The 18,718-nt window shown below is 37.5% G+C and overlaps 2 protein-coding genes across 5 annotated transcripts in view; one reads left to right on the plus strand and one right to left on the minus strand.

Moving 5' to 3' along the window:
• The window catches only part of LOC144022599 (metalloreductase STEAP4-like), a 90,720-nt gene that overhangs the window by 48,062 nt on the left and 23,940 nt on the right, over positions 1-18,718 (minus strand). The gene's annotated exons all lie outside the window — the stretch shown is intronic.
• The window catches only part of znf804b (zinc finger protein 804B), a 79,177-nt gene that overhangs the window by 21,048 nt on the left and 39,411 nt on the right, over positions 1-18,718 (plus strand). The window contains exon 1 of one of the 2 annotated variants that reach the window (XM_077527517.1): positions 5,350-5,978. The exons of the other annotated variant lie outside the window; for it this stretch is intronic. Within the exon in view, the coding sequence (XP_077383643.1) occupies positions 5,856-5,978 (123 nt within the window). The 5' untranslated portion in view covers positions 5,350-5,855. Of the gene's footprint in view, positions 1-5,349; positions 5,979-18,718 lie in introns of those variants that run through there. 2 annotated transcript variants of the gene reach the window in all.

The raw sequence follows: 18,718 nt of genomic DNA on the forward strand, positions 1-18,718 counted from the left end.
CCCGATAGTAAGAAGGGATTACAATCATAAAGAAATCACATGAATCATAACAGCCAAAAGTCGACTACTAATCATTTGTGTCTGTCTTGACCTCTGCTGGACCCCCGGGGGTCCGATCGAACTCAGGTTAAGGACCACTGAGCTAAAGTGTACATTCTTTTGTTTATCATTCTGCCACCAAACTTAGTGATGTATTGCAGAAAACTCCAATCGTGAATTTATTTTCTCCTGTGCATTACTGTGGAAATATTCACAATGCTTCCTCTATTGATTGCGTTGATGTTTGGGTTCAGATGGCAACAGCGGGGAGGCAGCGCTCGGAACACATCAATGTACAAAACAGCCACAGTCAACTGTTGGCATTATGAGAATGTTAAAAAGGAAGAAAAAGTCTTTTGATTCCTTGGCTGACATTAACCTCATTTTTAGAGTACATAATTCCTAGCTGCATAAAGGAAATGTCCTTACACGAACTTTAAAGGAGGCATATTATGCCATTGTTCCACTAATTCAATTAAATCCAAGTACAATGCCTGTGAAAGGTTTTGGTCCAAATCGAGAATAACAACACACTTCATCTTCTTTTAACCCTATAAAAGCCAAATGTATCATATTAAATACAAGATATTTTGAGCCCTCAATTTCATCATTTCATGAGTATAATATTTGTTTCTAATTAAACACCCTGATGTATATGATGTATATGACAGATGCATTGTACAGATAATCCATTAGCGGGAAATGTTCTTTCTGATTTTTGGAAATACTAATATGTTTTGATATGTCTATTATTATATTTTTGACAGTTATAAATGTACAAATTTAAACCATTGTGACCGGATGCATCAAATATGATACAAATCAAAATCCATATGTGGAAGTTGATTAAAAGAAAACAACAAAATTTGTTCAAAAGGAACGAAAGACGTATCCAACAACCCTGCAGCTCTGCTTAAGTTTTGGTTTTGACCTAGGAGCATTTCTGTGCCGTCTGGCTGTCAACTGCAAGAACAGAATCTGCCTGTCTGTAATGTATAGAGCTTCAAAGTATCTCACAATAATTTTATTTCGTTGTGGATGGAGCCAGTGACTCGATATAAAAAAATAAATAAATAAAAAGCAATTAAAAAGTTAATTAATTGTCTTAGAAATAAATTACAGAAAATGAACATAGTGGGGTTCATGAAATAAAAATTCTTTAGAAAATAAACCTTGGATTACCGTAGCAATGCAATTGTAGCATAAATAAACTCGTTTAGAGTTCACAATAGAACAAAACCATCAAACCTCCATTGAACACGGTGTCCTTAATAATAACAGCACATGAATGAGTCATTATTATGTACAGAATTACTGCTTTCTCCCTTTAAACCAGTCATGAAGATGAGTAATAATTTAATAATTATTCATCCAAGAATAAAAATAAAAAGACATAACTCAATGAAATGAAAAACAACTCTAGAATTTTTTTGTGCATTAAACATTTATTAACATTTGTCTCAGAGAGACATAATGGTTTGACGCTATGTTTTTTTTTTTTTTTTTTTTTTTTACTGATAGCTGAGTTATGAAGAAACTAAAAGTTGGAATGTTTTACAAAGAATGAAAGAAACTTTATGACAATATGCTGACTGGAGCCTATCACAGCTGACTTTGAGCGAGAGACAGGGTCCACCCCAAACTGGTCCCCAGCCAATCGCAGGCCAGTAAAAGATTCAATGAAATTATGACATAAAGATAGCATAAGGCAGATTCCACTGATTATTTCTCAGTGTGACAAGTGGTCTCACATCACACAGTACAAACCCTCACTAACCATTACATCACTCGATGTTTGTGTGTATGTCTTTCAAAGAGCGGACTGTTCAATATAGATTCATTCTTCATCTTTTTTTTTTTTGTTTCCTTGTGTGGAACTTGAAAAGGTGACGGAATCCCAGATGAGTACAAAGACAAAATGGAGAGCATCACATACTTGCTGGCTGGCAGCCTTGCTTTGAATCACATAGCGTGCGGCTGGGAGGCGACTTGCTCCAGCTGTAATGTCAGCTTCAAAGAGCTGAGACTTTGGAAAGCTGGCGACTTGGATGTGACTTGCCCTGACCTTGAGCACCAGATAGAGACTTGGCAGAGAAGTACAAGGACTATGAGGATACTCAGTGGAATAAGTGGACTTGAAGAATGTGTTCCCCTCAAGCAAACATGCTTCTATCCTACCCTTTTTGATATCACTTGCCCTTGTTGGGGTCATGAGTGAGCTGGAGCCTATCCTAGATGTCTTTTGGGGGACATGAGGTTGTAACATTAAGTGTTGAATATATCCACGTTTGTGGAGGACTCAAATTTTCAAATTAACTCCTTGTGTGCTTCAAACGAACTGTCAGCGGTTCTTTGCTGTTTGTGTACGTTTGAGATTGGAGTTTTAATTAGAGCTGTCAAAGGTGATCGATTAATCGACAAGTAATCAATTGTCAAATGAATCGACAACTGTTTTAATAATCGACTATCATTTGGAGACATTTTGAATTCAAAATTGTCCAAATCTGATTTCAGCTAATCAACAGAAGACCGATTATCTTCTGTGTTTGATCAAAATAAGACTTTTTTTTTTTTTTTTACTTTGGAAAACAACAAACTGGTAACATAGTCCAATATCAATCACCCCACCCCCCCACCAACCTCCATTTTTTTTAATCATTATACGAATAAAAAGTAATAAATAGTGTTGTTCCGATACCGTTTTTTGGCTCCCGAGACCGATACCGATACCCAGCTTTGCAGTATCGGCCGATACCGATACCGATACCGATACTTAAGGTTTTTTTTTTCCACATGAAAAGGCTGTCCTACCATTGGTTCAGAGCATTCAAGGACCAATAAGATATCTTAGATCGGCATGCAGTGAGCACGTCACATACCAGTGAATATCGTGCATGAGCATGACACAAGATGCTGCATCCAAAATCCTATATTAGCGTTGGAATTAATGGTATCGGCATGTTACTTGTGAGTAGTCACGATACCGATACCACTGTTTTAATGCAATATCGGCACCTCTGCCGATACCAGTATCGGTATCGGAACAACACTAGTAATAAATAAACACCAATCACTGATTAATAAAGACTAATTAGATAAAAAATGCTTTTATAATAATGTAAATGAATCCGATTTGTCGATAAATCGATTGAGTAATCAATAGTTTAATCGATTCTAAAAATATTCGATAGTGACAGCACTAGTAATTATAGCACTAGTGACAGCACTAGTAATAACAACTAGTATTTTAAGAACTCGGATGATGGCTTGGCAGCTGTTGTGATAGATCAAAAACTCGCCATATTCTGATTTCAGAATGTGGGAAGCAGCCAGAGAAAAGTACCCAAGCAGTAGCATTCAAACCATCAGAATCGTTAGGCAGACAAACATTATTCCGCCAGCAAACAAATTATGTATTTATCCAGTCTAATGTGTGCTTTTTCTTTATTTACTAGACAAGTGTGGCTCTGGTTAAGCAATTTGGCTGTCCGCTACCTGAAATTACAGTCTTTGTGGGCATCTCAAGTCGCTAAGAGATACATTACCAGTCACAAATAAGCTCTCACTGTGGGGGAGCATAATTCATCCATTTATCGAGACGAATTTCACAGAAAGTGACAATTATCTTGAAAAAAAACAACAACAACTTCTTAAGCAAAAAGTTGTTGCCTACTGTCACTCAAGTGCATAAGAATACGCATTTAAAAAAATGTAATTTTCAGTTCATGCAGTTCTATTAGACTGTCTTCCTGACTGCGTGTTTGCAAAGGTATTAAATATGATGTCTACAAAAGAGTGTTGGATGCCTTCTTCCACTAACAAGTCACTCATTTCAGATGAATACAATATCTGCACTTTGGCCACATCACTATTCTGAATAACAACTTTATGAAAAATTCATCCTTTACTAACATAATATCAGTTTTAAAACACTCAAAAATGTATTAGCACAATTTTTTTTTATTGCTTATTACTAAGGTAATAATTAGGATTTTGGTATCCAAAGACATTTTTGTAATGTGGCTTTTTTCTTGTGATAATTGAACTCAATCTTATTAAATATATATTTATATGTGTCTGGCCGTAATACTCAAGGAAAGTTTTATTTTCTTTGCATAATTGTGCATGTAGCCTATACTTAAAAGGATTCTGTCCCTGTAACATAACAGTGGTATTAACTCATTTGCTCCCAAAAACGTATAAATATGTTCTATTTTAAATATTACCATGCTCCCAAAGACGTACTTATACGTTTTTGTTTTTATGCTAGAGCATACAGAAGGCTTTGATGCAGCCGCTGAACTGAAGAGAATGCTTGAAGCAATGGTAGTTATTACAAAAATGGCCAGCGGGTGGAAGCATACTATAGGAGATCATCCAGGGCCATGTTGCAACAAGCTCCTTTCCCCACTGTTTTAACCAGATTTGTGAATAATGATGAAACTTAGATATATTCTAATGCTAATTGCTGAAAAACAGAAACAAATAGAAATATACTTTTTTTTTCCTGATGAAAAAGAGATCTATGAGATTTTATGGGCCTTGCAAAATCAGTCGAAATCCAGTAAAATAGCTGGGAGCGAAGGGGGTTGCGTCAATGGGAAATGGCTGGGAGTCAATGAGTTAATTTACCTAGTAACCTAACCACCCCCACAACTCGTCTCGCTACCGACGACTTGGCAGCTAGGCTACGTTGATTTGACAATATAGTCTATGAATCACTGCCTCCATGCATAAAAATGCTTGTATTGTCTTTATGGGCACTCATTTTTTTCCCCCAGTCTATAACCTTGTTTATCATGCTAATGAAATTCCTACTTACCATTGGCCCAGCAATAAAAGGGGCGGAGTTTCCAGTCACTCATTTGCATATGACAAAACCACCCTGAATGGGTTAATTTCAGCAAACCAGAAATAGGTTGTATAAATTATAATTAAATTCTTGATCCGAGTGGTACATTGAGGAAGCATGTTTTTTTTTTTTCATAACTTTCAGCACCGCGTTCGTGAACAGCTCCCCGAATATGCTTACAGCGACTTCTCAGCCCCTCATCTTAAAAGTCAGCATTATTGAATTCATGTCAGATTAATGAAGCAAGTCCTAAACAAAACCACGACTACTACACACATACACACTTTAAAGTGGAAAGCAATACATCCACGCTGAGTGGAATTTCATCCATCCATACAAAAAGTGGATCATGGGAAGGGAGAGAGAGAGAGAGAGAGAGAGAGAGAGCGAGAGAGAGAGAGAGTGTGTATTTCTTCCGTGTGAAAGAATTTGATCCACATCAGCCTGCCTTGATCGGCTCGAGCTTCGACCATAACTCCTGTGGATGGATTTACGCCTCCGCCACCTCTGGATTTAATTCATAGCACGGGGACATCTTAAATCTGCTGCCAATCAATAGAGACCATCAAGAAGCAAAGAAGAAGGGTCGGGGGAGGAGGGGGTTGTAGTGTCACACCTCCTCCTCTTTCTCTTCCTCCTCTGACATTATTTCCGTGCGCTGACTCGTAGGAACTGCAAAAGTGCACCAACCCGAAGGGGAAAGAAGGGATGAGGGGCACAGAGGTGGGGGTGAGATACAAGCGGAGCCCCCTCCAGAAAAGGCGCGCATTCATTCATCTCAGCCTGACCGAGGACAGCATGCCAAGCGCGGCGCACTCCAAGCGACTCAGCTCGCTTCCAAATATCTCACCCACCTCGCAAATAGTTCTCATCCGTACTCTCCATGTGCGCGAGTGAGTAGCGGCGACGGGGGGGCAGGGGGGGGCGTGAGCCGGTCCTCACCTGCGCCGACTCTGACGCCGGGATGGCGTGCGGCGCCTGCTACTACCTGGTGATCAGCTCCACGCATCTCAGCAACGGGCACTTTCGCCGCGTCAAGGGGGTGTTCAGGGGGCCGCTGTGCACCACGGCGGCGTGTGAGTCACCGGTAGGTGCCCTCTCCCTTCCCCCTTTTTCATGTTTATACACCTTGAGCTTTTTTGGAAATGGTAGTAAAGTCGTGGAAAAGTCTCACAGCCGCAGGCAAGCTCGTTTAATGACATAGTTGATGACTGAGCTGTACTGCTTTTATTATTGTTTTTATTATTATTGTGGGGGGGAGTAAGAATGCGAATGCCACAATTGGGTATTCAAGCAGAAAGTCATTGTCCCTGTATGCTAATTTTCTCTCCCAAGGCAATGGGAATTAAACAAATGGAATTGCATTAGAGTGCTTTCGGGAGGAGATGAGCTGCCCTGTTGTAAATAGCACTAATTACCTGAGGTGTGTTACTAATAGGATGTGTAGCTTTGTGTATGTCTGCGTGCGGGGTAAGACTTCTTGAATAACTCTCTGACCTTTTGCCATTGTTCCATTGGTTCTTTTCGGCCACAGCATTGGCATTTAGCGTCAAGCACGCCAGGTTTGTGTGGGGGTGCGAGTCACCTAATCACACATTTGCCATGAGTTCGAAATGTGAGACAAGACAAAGTGTTGGAACTTATTAGAAGTTTGCTGTGTAAGGCAGAAAACAGCAGCTGTTGTGCATTCTTGTGTGTGTGTGTTTCTCACTGAAGTCATTATCATTCTGTCATGTTTGGCCCGCTCTCACTCACTAGGTGATAGCACGAAGTGAACAGACGCAAGCAGCCTGGCAGAGACGCTGCAAAAATTTGTATTCAACGATACTTGAAACTTTTTTATAGACTTGACTATTCGAAAACAAAAACACGCAGATGTGAAAAAACAAATGCGCATTTCTGAGTTGTGGGGGGAAAAAAATGAGGAACCTCTAATGATAAACACAATCTGTTCCGGACGCTTGTCAACATCGAGTTTGCTTTGATGTAATTTCACTGTCGACCACTAGATGGTGGCACTCCATTTAGTTTGAGATGGCGTAATGGAAGTATTTCAGCACCGCCTCCTTTTGTTGAATACGTACTGAACGTCATCCTCTGTAATCCTGCTTTTTACGCCTACAGAAAGCGACAACTGTATAGGTTGATTTTATAATGTAAGTCTTGGCCATGACATTATGATTATACATTTGTTTGGGATTTTTTAATTTTTTTATTTTTTACTGTCCAGTTAGCAGGTCGGTACAATGTTACAGTTACACTGTACAATATTTTATGCTATCCATTGTTCTTGTTCTGTTTAAATATAAGTGTTTAAATGTGTCTGTATTATTTCAAAAGTGCAGTGCAGTAAATGCTGGAAAAACATGTCTAAGGAATATTTAACAGAACTGGGCATGTTACATCGGCCCACCATTGATGTATTCCCACCTTTAGGCGAGTCCTTCCGCATTTTCTGAAAGTGCTTTAGGTTTGTATGTATTTATGTATTTGAGCTTTGAGGAAGCTTTGCGTCATAAAGAGCTCGTCAAAAATGTGGCCACCTATGCTATTTAGTTTGAGATGGTGTAATGGAAGTATTTCATTACAGGCTAGTTTTGTTGAAAAATTAGTGAATGTCATCCTCTGTAATCCCGATTTTTATGCCTACAAAAAGTTAAGTAGGTTCGTTTTATAATGTAAGTTTTTGCTATAATTACTGATATTGTGAGACTATAAATTTGTTAGTTTGGGGGGAAAAATTTTTTTTTTGTTTTTTTTTACTGTACAAGGAAGTAATGGTCAAATTTTGATTGCCATTGTCAGGGGTACTACAGTAAATAGCAATAAGTATATCATAGTATTGAGATTGCAGTTTATACTGAAATTGCCTTTCACACTGAGACACAGCTCTCATTATAACTAATTTAGCCTTTCACGCAGGCAGCCATTATTTCCTGTTAACTTTATTGCGCTCAGAAAAAAAGGCTCGACGCGCGGTTAATCCGTCACATTATGCAACATCTTTCCCGACAAACTTACATGTGTCGAAATGTCATGCCTCAAATATTGAAGCGTGACGCGCTGTATTAACTCTGCGTTTCATCTGTCTGCCGCCACCTCTCCAGTCGCTCTTTTGATGTCTCATCCGTCTGTTGCCGCGCTCCCTCATCTCTTCCTCCGCGCTCTTCTGTTCGGCGCATGCAAACAATCACGCGACAGCCAATCAAAATGCTCGTCGTTACATCAAGTCAGGAAAATGTTTTTAGCTATTTATTTTAAAGTGTTTGTAACTATGGCACTGTTGCTACTTAGACTTAGACTTGACTTTATTGATACCTTTGGGATGGCTCCCTCTGGGAAATTTACATGTCCAGCAGCAATGAGAACAGATAATAAAATAGAAAATAACTCAATCAATCAATAAATAAGGTTATTACACCAGAGATTGAATTAATAATAATAATAATAATAATAATAATAATAATAATAATAATAATAATAATAATAATAAAAAAATGAAAAATAAAAATTCAATCAATCAATAAATAAGGTTATTACACCGGAGAATGAATTAATAATAATAATAATAATAATAATAATAATAAGAAAAATAAAATAAAAACTAAAAATTCAATCAATCAATAAATAAGGTTATTACACCGGAGATTGAATTAAATAAATTAAAGTACTTGTCATCTTACAAGAACATGTTGCATATCGTCACTGCTACGTGAAAAGCGCGTCCATTTTTTTTTCTTTTTACATTTTTATGTTTTTTGGGATGAAACTGATTGTAGACATCCCAAAAATGTAAAAATGTAATTAATCAAAAAAAAGGAAAGAAAATGCATGTCTGCAATCAGTTTCATCAAAACAAAAAATGTAAAAAAAATAAAATAAAATAAAAGACAAAAATGGACATAAGTAGTGTTGTTCCGATACCGTTTTTTAGCCCCCGATACCGATACTCAGCTTTGCCGAATCGGCCGATACCGATACCATACCGATACTTAAGTTTTTTTTTTCCCTCAACATGAAAAAGCTGTCCTGCTATTGGTTCAGAGCATTCAAGGACCAATAGGATATCTTAGATGGGCATGCAGTAAACATATCACATACCAGTGAATGTCATGCACGAGCAAGATGCTGCAACCAAAATCCTATATTAGCTTTGGAATTAATGGTATCGGCATGTTACTTGTGAGTAGTCACCGATACCGATACCACTGTTTTAATGCAGTATCGGCACCTCTGCCGATACCAGTATCGGTATCGGAACACTAGACATAAGGACAATATGCTGTCCATGCTGACGCCATGAAGGGGGGGGGGTTGGGTGTGCAAATTTTTGTTCCTTGATGGAGTTTGAATTCACGAAAGGAATGGCAATGCTGTGGTGTAATATTTGAATCTGAGGTGGAATAACAATAAGAAAACATATTGTGTCACAAGTTTCTTATGGAAAGAGGTTGAACTTTTAATGTGACATTGCACAGGAATGAAAAATCATTTGTTTGCTGTGCTCTTGCGTAAAATGTGCATTGATTGAATACATAAAACTGAGTCATTATTACAACACGCTTGCTGACAAGGATTCCAAGTTAACTGTGACTGTAAAAGTTTTAGATTAAAATACAAAAGTTTAGATTAATTAGACGGGTTTTTTGGTTTGTTTGTTTTTTTACACTTTGAGTGTTGTTAAGTTCCACTCTCAGTAGATTGCAGGCATATAAATACCCTTAAAAGTTTGTTTAGTCATTAATGATGTTGCTGCAATGACCTTTCCTGATTAATCTTAAAGAAAAAAAGAGGAGATGAGAATATTTATGTGCGTATTGTGGATTGCGCCGCCTCTGATTTGTAATTGAAGAACGCGTTGTGATCATTTCCTGGCATGAGGATGCTTTACTTAATTTAACAGGAAGCCCAAACAGGATGGATGATTATCACGGAGTAATGAGGCATCAAGCACCTATTTAGTCTGAGGTATCACTTTAGTGTTATTAAGTTGTGGGGCGGAAGAAGGTCCTCGCCCGCATTTGAATTCCGGCCGAGCCGTGGCTTGGGGGAGATAAGGCCGTGTCGGCGTTGATAAAGATGAATCTACATGTGCAAAGCTTTGGAAGTTAGATAAAAGCTGACTAAGAGGCTGTCAGGAAGGTCAGACAAATATACACGCTTCCATATTTATCCGCATCCGTGTGGACACGGCCCAATTTATGTGCCTGTCAGGAGGATAAACTGTGTTGTGGTCAAGCCGTTCGGACGGAATCTCTTGCGCTTGCTGAAATATTGCACCTTGGCGAGATGTTTTTTTTTTGTTTTTAGACAAGGTGAATGGAAATAGTCCTTCACACTGAGGAGGACACAGACAAATTCCTTTTATTCAATTAATTAATCAAACAGGAGTCGGGACTTTTGGACTTAGATGGCATTAAATCTTAATCCTGGTCGTACAAAGGTATTTTGGGTAATTTTGTGCTTTCAATGTTCTTGGAGAAGGCCCATTTCTGTTCCCCAGTCCCCCCACCTCCCCCAACAAAACACTTTTGTGATACACCACAACAGTCTTCCTCAAGCTTTACTGCGCCAAGGCACTTACTTTACCTTACAAAAACATCAAGGCATGTCATTGTTACATTCGGCCTCTTTGGCACTTTAGTAAGATAGATGGCTTGACTTGGTGCCATTACCCGGATCCAGATGCAAACCATGAACCCAGTCCTTTTATTTTTAATGCCCACTTTATCTTGTCTCACTTTACTCACAAATTCCCTTAATCTGTGTCGGTGTGTGCCAGAGCTATTCTGATGTATGATTAGCAACAGGTGGATGCACATGTGGGTAAATTATGTATCTCGTGGAAGAGCAATTAACAGCCATTTTCACAGAAGCAATCCCGTTCGCTCCCGACTGTTTTACTGGAATTTGACTGATTTTGCAAGGCTCACAGAATATTGTGTTCTATTGCTATAAAAGCATGGAACCTATCAAAAGCCATATTAAAGTATTTTCTTTCATCAGGAAAAAAAGTATGTTTCTATCTGTAATTTAAAATTGTAAGTAATTTAGCTTTTTTTCTGTATAGCCCTGGTTGATCTCATCTCCTTTGCTCTTCTGCCACCTGCTGGCCGTTTGTGTAATAACTACCATTTCTGCAAACGTTCTTTGCAGTTGAGAGGCTGCATCAAAGCCTTCTGTATTCTCTAGCATAAAAAAACAAAAACAAAAAAAAAACAAAAACAAAAAAAAACATATAAATACGTCTTTGGGACACTTAAAACATGAAAAAAAAACATATTTACACATTATTGGGAGCAAATGAGTTAATCAGCATTTTGGATAGATAGAATGCACTTTTACTTAAATTCTCTTTTGTTTTGTTCTCTCCTTAAATAAATATTGATGCTGAACTGAAGTGATTTTGAACAATGATTTGTTCTAGTTTGCGTTTTAGAGTAATTTGGATGGTTTCCTTCATTGCGACATGATGGTTTGATGCGTAAACAGGTGGATTAAGTTGGTGAAATCCTCGCCCCGGGTTATCATACACGAAATGGATTATTGATGGAGAACTTAACAGCACAAGTGCAAAGGCTACCCACAGCACTGTCATTATTGCTTTGACTGTAATGCTGTAAAAAAAACAAAAAAAACAACTCTACCTGAGACCTGTTGTTTTGTTTTTGATGTTGAAGTGCTGTTTGCTCAATCCCCACAAAAAAACATCATTTTAAAATCAGTTTATAAAAGGTATTTTGGACACAAAAGCTTTCATTAAAGGAACATTCCACATCTGGGATTTATCCGAAAGCTCTTCAAGGAATGAGTCACAAAGTCAACAACTGCCCCCACTGAGCCTGCTACCTTACGTGTGTCGTCTCTCGCCGCAGGTTGCCTCGGTGTGTCGACATTAGACATCGCTCCTCATCACCAATTATCCGCCGTGACGGGTCTCTCGGACGTGCCTTAACTGCCGTCCTCCTAATTACGTTTGTGCGGAACAGTCACCCGTGAGCCAGTCTTCAACATCTCATTGGCGCTTTTAACGCTTTTTTTTATTTTTTTTATTGAAGACAGAAGGTGAGACAAAAGAAAAACGAGAGGACGGAGGCCCATTTCACGCGCCTTTTGGAGGCGCGATCCCAGTTGAATGTTCTGTAGCCTTGTGTGTGCATACTAAGCTGAACATCCGCTTTGATGTATATTTAACTGCCGTTGCAGAAAACAGATGAATCGGTGTCAGAAAGCGTGCCAATATTTCAGCATATGTGTGTGTGCGTGCGTGCATTTGCACCCATGCGACTCCAAGGGGGAGCTGAACAGTGTTTATGTAAATGAGATGGCGTTTAAACATATGCCCCCAACACTTAGCTTGAAACAACAACTTAGCCGTGTAAAAAAAATATCAAATAAAAGCGAACCTGAGTATGTTGGAAAGAGCGCATATGACTTGAGGAGACGGAGACGAGCCAATTGGTTCGATGCTTTGCTTACGGCTGTAAGCATACATTTTTGGCACATTGTAATGTGACAAAGATGCACAAATCTAAGGCAATTTTTGGAGTTTGGGGAGATTTTTTTTTTTTTTTTGAAACCGTAAGGGAATAGTTGTAATTGTACAAAAAAAAAGCCCAAGGATGGGAAGTATTGTGTTTTGTTTTGTTTTGTCCTCAAGATTACACAACAACTATGTAAATTCTTTCCACAAAACTTTGCGGGTCACTTCCGTATCTTATATTTTAAATATGGACAAAATACGTGCCGATGTTCAATATATTTCATTTTTGATCATGCATTTTTCAATGTATATATAAAATATCCTGTACCGTAAGTACGGTAAACAACAAAATAGCCACATATTGTAATCCCCTTATGCATAAAAATGATTATTCAAGGACAGCACAAAATTGCTTAACAGCAAACTAAAATTAAATGCAAGAACTCATTTTGTACTGTTTTCTTTTCTCACAAAAAACAAACTCACTTAAATCTTTTATATTATTGTGGCACTTTGTTTGCCAAGCCAAAACAATATTAAGCCTATTTAAGTTAGGGTATAAGGCAGTATGAGACCCAGTATAAGTACAACTAAAACATGTCTGCCATCTAGTGGTGATTTGTGATATTACAACTTAAAACTACCGTGACCCCTACATATTCTCAATCCAGTACCCACAGATTCACAAATTTGGATTTTTATTTTTTAGATTATTTTATTGTTATATTTATATTTTACTATTTTTATTTATTTATTCAACTATTTTTTCCACATTTCCCCCATTTATTTCCCCATGTTTTTTTTTGTTTTTTAGTTTTTTTATTTATATATATATGTGTTTCATTCACTGCCAGTCATTATAGAAAATTTTTACATTTCCAATACTCGCGTGATATTACATTCAATAATTATATATAAACCGAATCTACCAAATAACAGAATAGACTCCCTACTTTTTGTCCCGTCCCGTTCTTTTATAATTGACAGCAGAAAAATGTAGGTTTGCCAAAATACAGCCATTTCTCCCATGGACTCTGAAACTGTGTTTATTTCCTATAAAATGGGGCAATGATGTCATCTACCGGTGGTTGGGCATCAGTAAAGTTGTTTCCAAGTTTGATATTTACAGTGGAGCATGCTCAGATTCGCCCCCATTTAGCACCGCTCTAAAAAATACAATTGACAAGTATACTTGTCAAAGACAGTGAATGAGTTAAAGAATTTGTAAATAAATAAATAAATAAATAAATAAATAAATAAATAAATAAATAAATAAATATTAAAGGGACAGTGTGTAGAATTTAGTTCCATCTTAGTGGCGAACGAAAGAAATGCAACAACCAAAGTTCGAAGCCTGTTCATTTCAAAGCATGCACACTTCGCAAAAGCCGACCACCAATTACTATGTTCTCTAAGTAACAAACTTAGAGGTATCCGTAGCAGAAAGATGGCGGTGAAACATATCAGGCTCCTGTAAGGCGTGGCACTACGTATGTAATATGATTAGCAATGTCCAGACCTACGATTATATAATAAAAGTTACTTTGATGTGATAGAACATATTTTTTGCATATTGTATATTAATATTGGGTTTGTATTGAAATGAATAAACATTGGTGAAAAAATTGTCATCTTCATCTTCTCTGAACTATAAAAGGACAAAGATGTCTTTTAATACTGAGTAATAACATCACAGTAGAGCTTTTGTATGGTCTGCAATGTGGTGGTGATTCTATTCAAACCCCACACAGTATTTGGGGCTGGGACTTTTGACCCTTTCAGGCCACCATATGTCTCTTAACACATCATTCATATGGAGTTGTGGGCCGATCCCAGAAGGAATATGTTTTATTTAGTGGACCGGTACATTTGCCGCATTACATAACTGAGTCCACTCACATAATTTTATCTTGAGAATTCTCGTTTTGCTGTAATTCGTATATTTTCACCACTGTAAGGCAAAAATGACTCTTACTTAGATTCAACAGTGAAATGTTACATAACCATCAGGAGACAAGACATATTTTTATTCAGCTGTTTAAGAAAGTACAGTTTATGTACTGTGTAGTAGAACTAACTTGTCACCAAAGGCATTGTATACTACACTTTGTGAATTGTATTTAGCACAGTGGCTTTGAAGTAGGTTATACTTTGAGGTTAGATTTAAAGAGTTTACACAAGGTTGAAATGAAATAAAAGCGGCCATTGAATTGTTTCTATGAACACGAGTAGAAAGGTTGTTCTAATGCTGCAGTCACTCACGATCGCGACGACGCACGCACGCACGCACGCACGCGTACAGCAAAGTAAAACACTTTTAAAGTGGGCAGGTGAGTGTGGCTGAATACCAAAGTAGTGGATGACTGGCTTATTCCTGCTGACCACTGCAAAGTGCTCCTGCTGATCACCACTTATGTCCTCCATCACACTCAATGTGACCACATGCGTGTGTGTATGTGTGCGGAGGGTAGAAAGGTGGATAATTGGGACGGATGGGTGAGCGGGGACAAAGCGAAAGAGGAGGAGGGAGCCAATGAGACGCTCCGCATTGATTTTAACGCTCTCTCAAGCTCTTTATTGACATTTCATTTAGCTAATGAATTCATTAGCGCTTCATAGCATAATAACCTCCACTTGATAGCCAGGATGGTTCCCCCGAGGAAAGACGCCATGTTTACGCTATGGCTCTTCGCCGTTTTCTTTCCCAAACTCAATCTGGGCTTTCTTTGATTTGATTTTCTCCCCAGTGTCCCCGTTTTCTTATCTTTTCGCTCACACGTTTAACTTCCTGTATGTTTACAAACTGCAAATAGAAGCAACTAGCGCAGGCGCCATTCAGGAGAGGGGCTTTCGAGTTGGTGTTGTGTTTTTGTGTGACCCTTGTTCATCCACCGGATGGAGATGTTATTTATTTACCGATGGATGACTCACTCGTGCATATCTATTTGACCTTTGACCTGCTGTTTACTGCCGCACACAGACACACATACTGTACATACGAAGCCTGAACTTACATGACTTGAAAGACCATTTGAGGCTTTTGATAAATTATTTCTCCGACCGCAGGGTGGGCAGCGGGTGATAAAACAGAGGGGAGGCGCGGTGGCAGCAACAATATGTCATCGCATTGGATGCATGATTACGGAAGTTCCTTTAACGGCATTCATTTTTTTATGTGCTATTAAAGATGCCCTTACTTGGAAAGCCTGTACTGGGGGAATTCCAGTCGCAATGCCGCAGAAACATCCGCGTCAAAATTTAACAGTAATAAATTTAATCATAATGCATATATTTGTAAAGATTGGGGTCAAGTTGTATTTTACAATTTTAAAAATGTGCAGAATTTCACAAGTTATTTCATGTTAAAGCTTAGATTAATATGAAAAGAAAAATGCACTGCGCTGTCACCGATGTATTACAAATGCAATTATGCCATCTAGGGGCAGAAAAAATGACCTCAATACAAATCAATATCACACTCGTGTTTTTTTTTTGTTTTTTGTTTTTTTTACAGTACAGTAAGGCTGCTCGATTATGGAGAAAATATTAATCACAATTAATTTGGTAATAGTTGAAATCATGAGAGGAAAATCTTTTTTTTGGTAAAAAATAAAATAAAATAATATTTAATGTAAAAAAACAAGGAAATAAAGTAAAATTCTTTGAAACACTATAATTATGCAAGTTCCTTTTGGACAACACAATATTTATTAAATTAGTCATTTTAAAATAAAAAAGGGTGCAAATATATAAATTTAAACAATTCAAAATTAGTATTAATAATCTTTTATTTTTGTTTACGATTATGCCGATTGTGTAATTGTGGAGTGTAATAATTGAAATTGGAATTGAATTTCGATTAATTACACAGCCCTACAGTACAGTACATGTTTTTTTTTTTATTTTAACTACATTTTATGAATTATGAAATCACTGTATCAATGCAGCCATATTTCTATTAGCCCCCCTCCCCCCCCACACACACACTTTTATGTTAACACGAGTATGAAAATATAAAAAAAAAAATATATATATATATATATATATATATATATATATATATATATATATATATACATATAGTACATTTTATTGTACATTTTGAATAGTAATAAAATTTGCAATTAGTTGTTAGTTAACTATTGAAGTCATGCGATTAACTAAGCTTAAATTTTTTTATTGCTTGACACCCCTAATTTAAATTTTTGAACATAATCACAAATACCTCCAAACCGTTCAAACATACAGTACTCACAAATATGTTTAAACATACCATGTATTCCTGTTTTAATCTGTAATTCTATCCATAAATATACCTTAAAACAAATGAAGAATGGTTATTTCCTTCCCTTCAAATGCTCCCTAAAATCACACATTGGCATTCTGCAGGCGAGAATATAGTTTATTGTCAGTCTGGGGGGCAAAAAAAAAAGTTTGAGTTTATAAGAAAAGTAAAAAGAAAAAGATATAAAAGTTTTATGGGCACTCAAAAGGCACCTTCGCTCCAGGCCGTTAATTTCGGACCTCTCCTCGGTCATTCTACTTTAGCCTTCAAGGCCTGCTGGGGTGCTGCGGGAGAACATACATTATTGTTTTATTGTTGTTATTTTATTTTAATTTCACTTTATTCCTCTCATATTTGTTTTGTCCTACGTGAAGTAATGCTGCAGAAACACTTAAAGGTCCCCCACTGGGATCCATTAAGGCCTCATAACATATTCCTTCAAGCTGCGTGATCATACACTCTACACTGCATTCATTGTCACTTTTTAATATCTATATCAATGTACAATGGAAAGCATGTGTCTTCAGCATTTTTATCCCAAATAAAAATGGAGCCATACATACTTTTCATTAAACAATATAGTTGTGATCTATTGATGCCAGTGCACCTTATACAGTATAGAGCGAGTTGAGTAATTTTTAAATTCGGATTCAAGCATTATGCATTTGTTCAAATCATGAAAAGAGAACGGTAACATGCAAGGTTTGAAACAACGACAACTAACTATCCGTCTCGATAAAATCCACAAAGACAAGAATGCTACGTTAACTTTTAGCTAACCGATAGCTAGCCAAACATTAACTAAGCTTCAAGTTGCTTATTCATACAAATGAGAAGACAATCAAATTATAGAAAATAGAATGACTGATTTGGGACTGCCGAAAAAGCTGAAACGTGACGACGGACTGCTCCAAGTGTATGGCATTAAGATACTGTAGTTATAATGTATGGCATCTTTGAGAAAACGTTGAGTATCTTTTAACTCATTTGCTCCCAATAACGTATAAATACTTTTTTTAATGTTCTAAGTGTCCCAAAGACGTATTTATACATTTTTTTTTATTTGTTTTTTATGCTAGAGCATACAGAAGGCTTTGATGCAGCGTCTCAACTGCAAAGAACGGTTGCAGAAATGGTAGTTATTACACAAATGGCCAGCAGGCGGCAGCAGAGAAAAGGAGATCAACTAGGGCCATCTAGGAAAAAAAACTCAATTACTTGGAATTTTAAATAGATTTGTGAAAACTGATGAAACTTAGCTCTCTTCTAATGCTAATTGCTGCAAAGCGGAAACAGATAGAAACATACTTTTTTTTTTCCTGATGAAAGAAGAGAGTTTAATCTTTCTTTTGATAGGTTCCACGCTTTTATAGCAATAGAACACAATATTCCGAGGGCCTTGCAAAATCAGTCAAAATCCAGTAAAACAGCCGTGAGCGAACGGGATTGCTTCTGTGAAAATGGCTGGGAATGAATGAGTTTTAAGTATCTTGAGGCTGAGTCTTCTCTTTTTTTGGACATCCAAATACTTGCTCCACCACTACTGAACAACTCAATTTTGAACATCAAATGTCAAATTGTGTTCCCCCAAGAATTTTGCACGGCTACTGGAAGATTGAAAACAACATGCACACCTGCAGACGCACAGCAGATGTCCGACCTCTCAGTTTGCACATTACCTTGGGACAGATGTTTGCCTGTGTGGTCATTAGTAATCACAGCATCAGATAATTACCTGGAGTCACACCGGCACATACAAACACACTTTCTCTTACGCAATTAACGTGTGTTTGATAATTATGAGGCGCTTGGCGAGCCATCTGGAACAGCAGCTCGGGTTCAAAGTGAATGAGACGCTGAAGAACAAAAGTAAACAAACACCGTAAAAAAAACTCACAGTTACAGATGTGGAATTCAAAATGCGGTGAAGTCATCAAAATGATTTGGTAGAGTGGGATCATCAACCTTTTTGAAAATAGGAGCTACTTCTTGGATAGCAAACTGATTAATGTGAAGGGCTAACAGTTTGATACACACTGTTGAAATAACGAATGTGCTC

The sequence above is a fragment of the Festucalex cinctus genome, chromosome 7 (assembly GCF_051991245.1).
Source record: "Festucalex cinctus isolate MCC-2025b chromosome 7, RoL_Fcin_1.0, whole genome shotgun sequence".
Taxonomy (NCBI): Eukaryota; Metazoa; Chordata; class Actinopteri; order Syngnathiformes; family Syngnathidae; genus Festucalex; species Festucalex cinctus.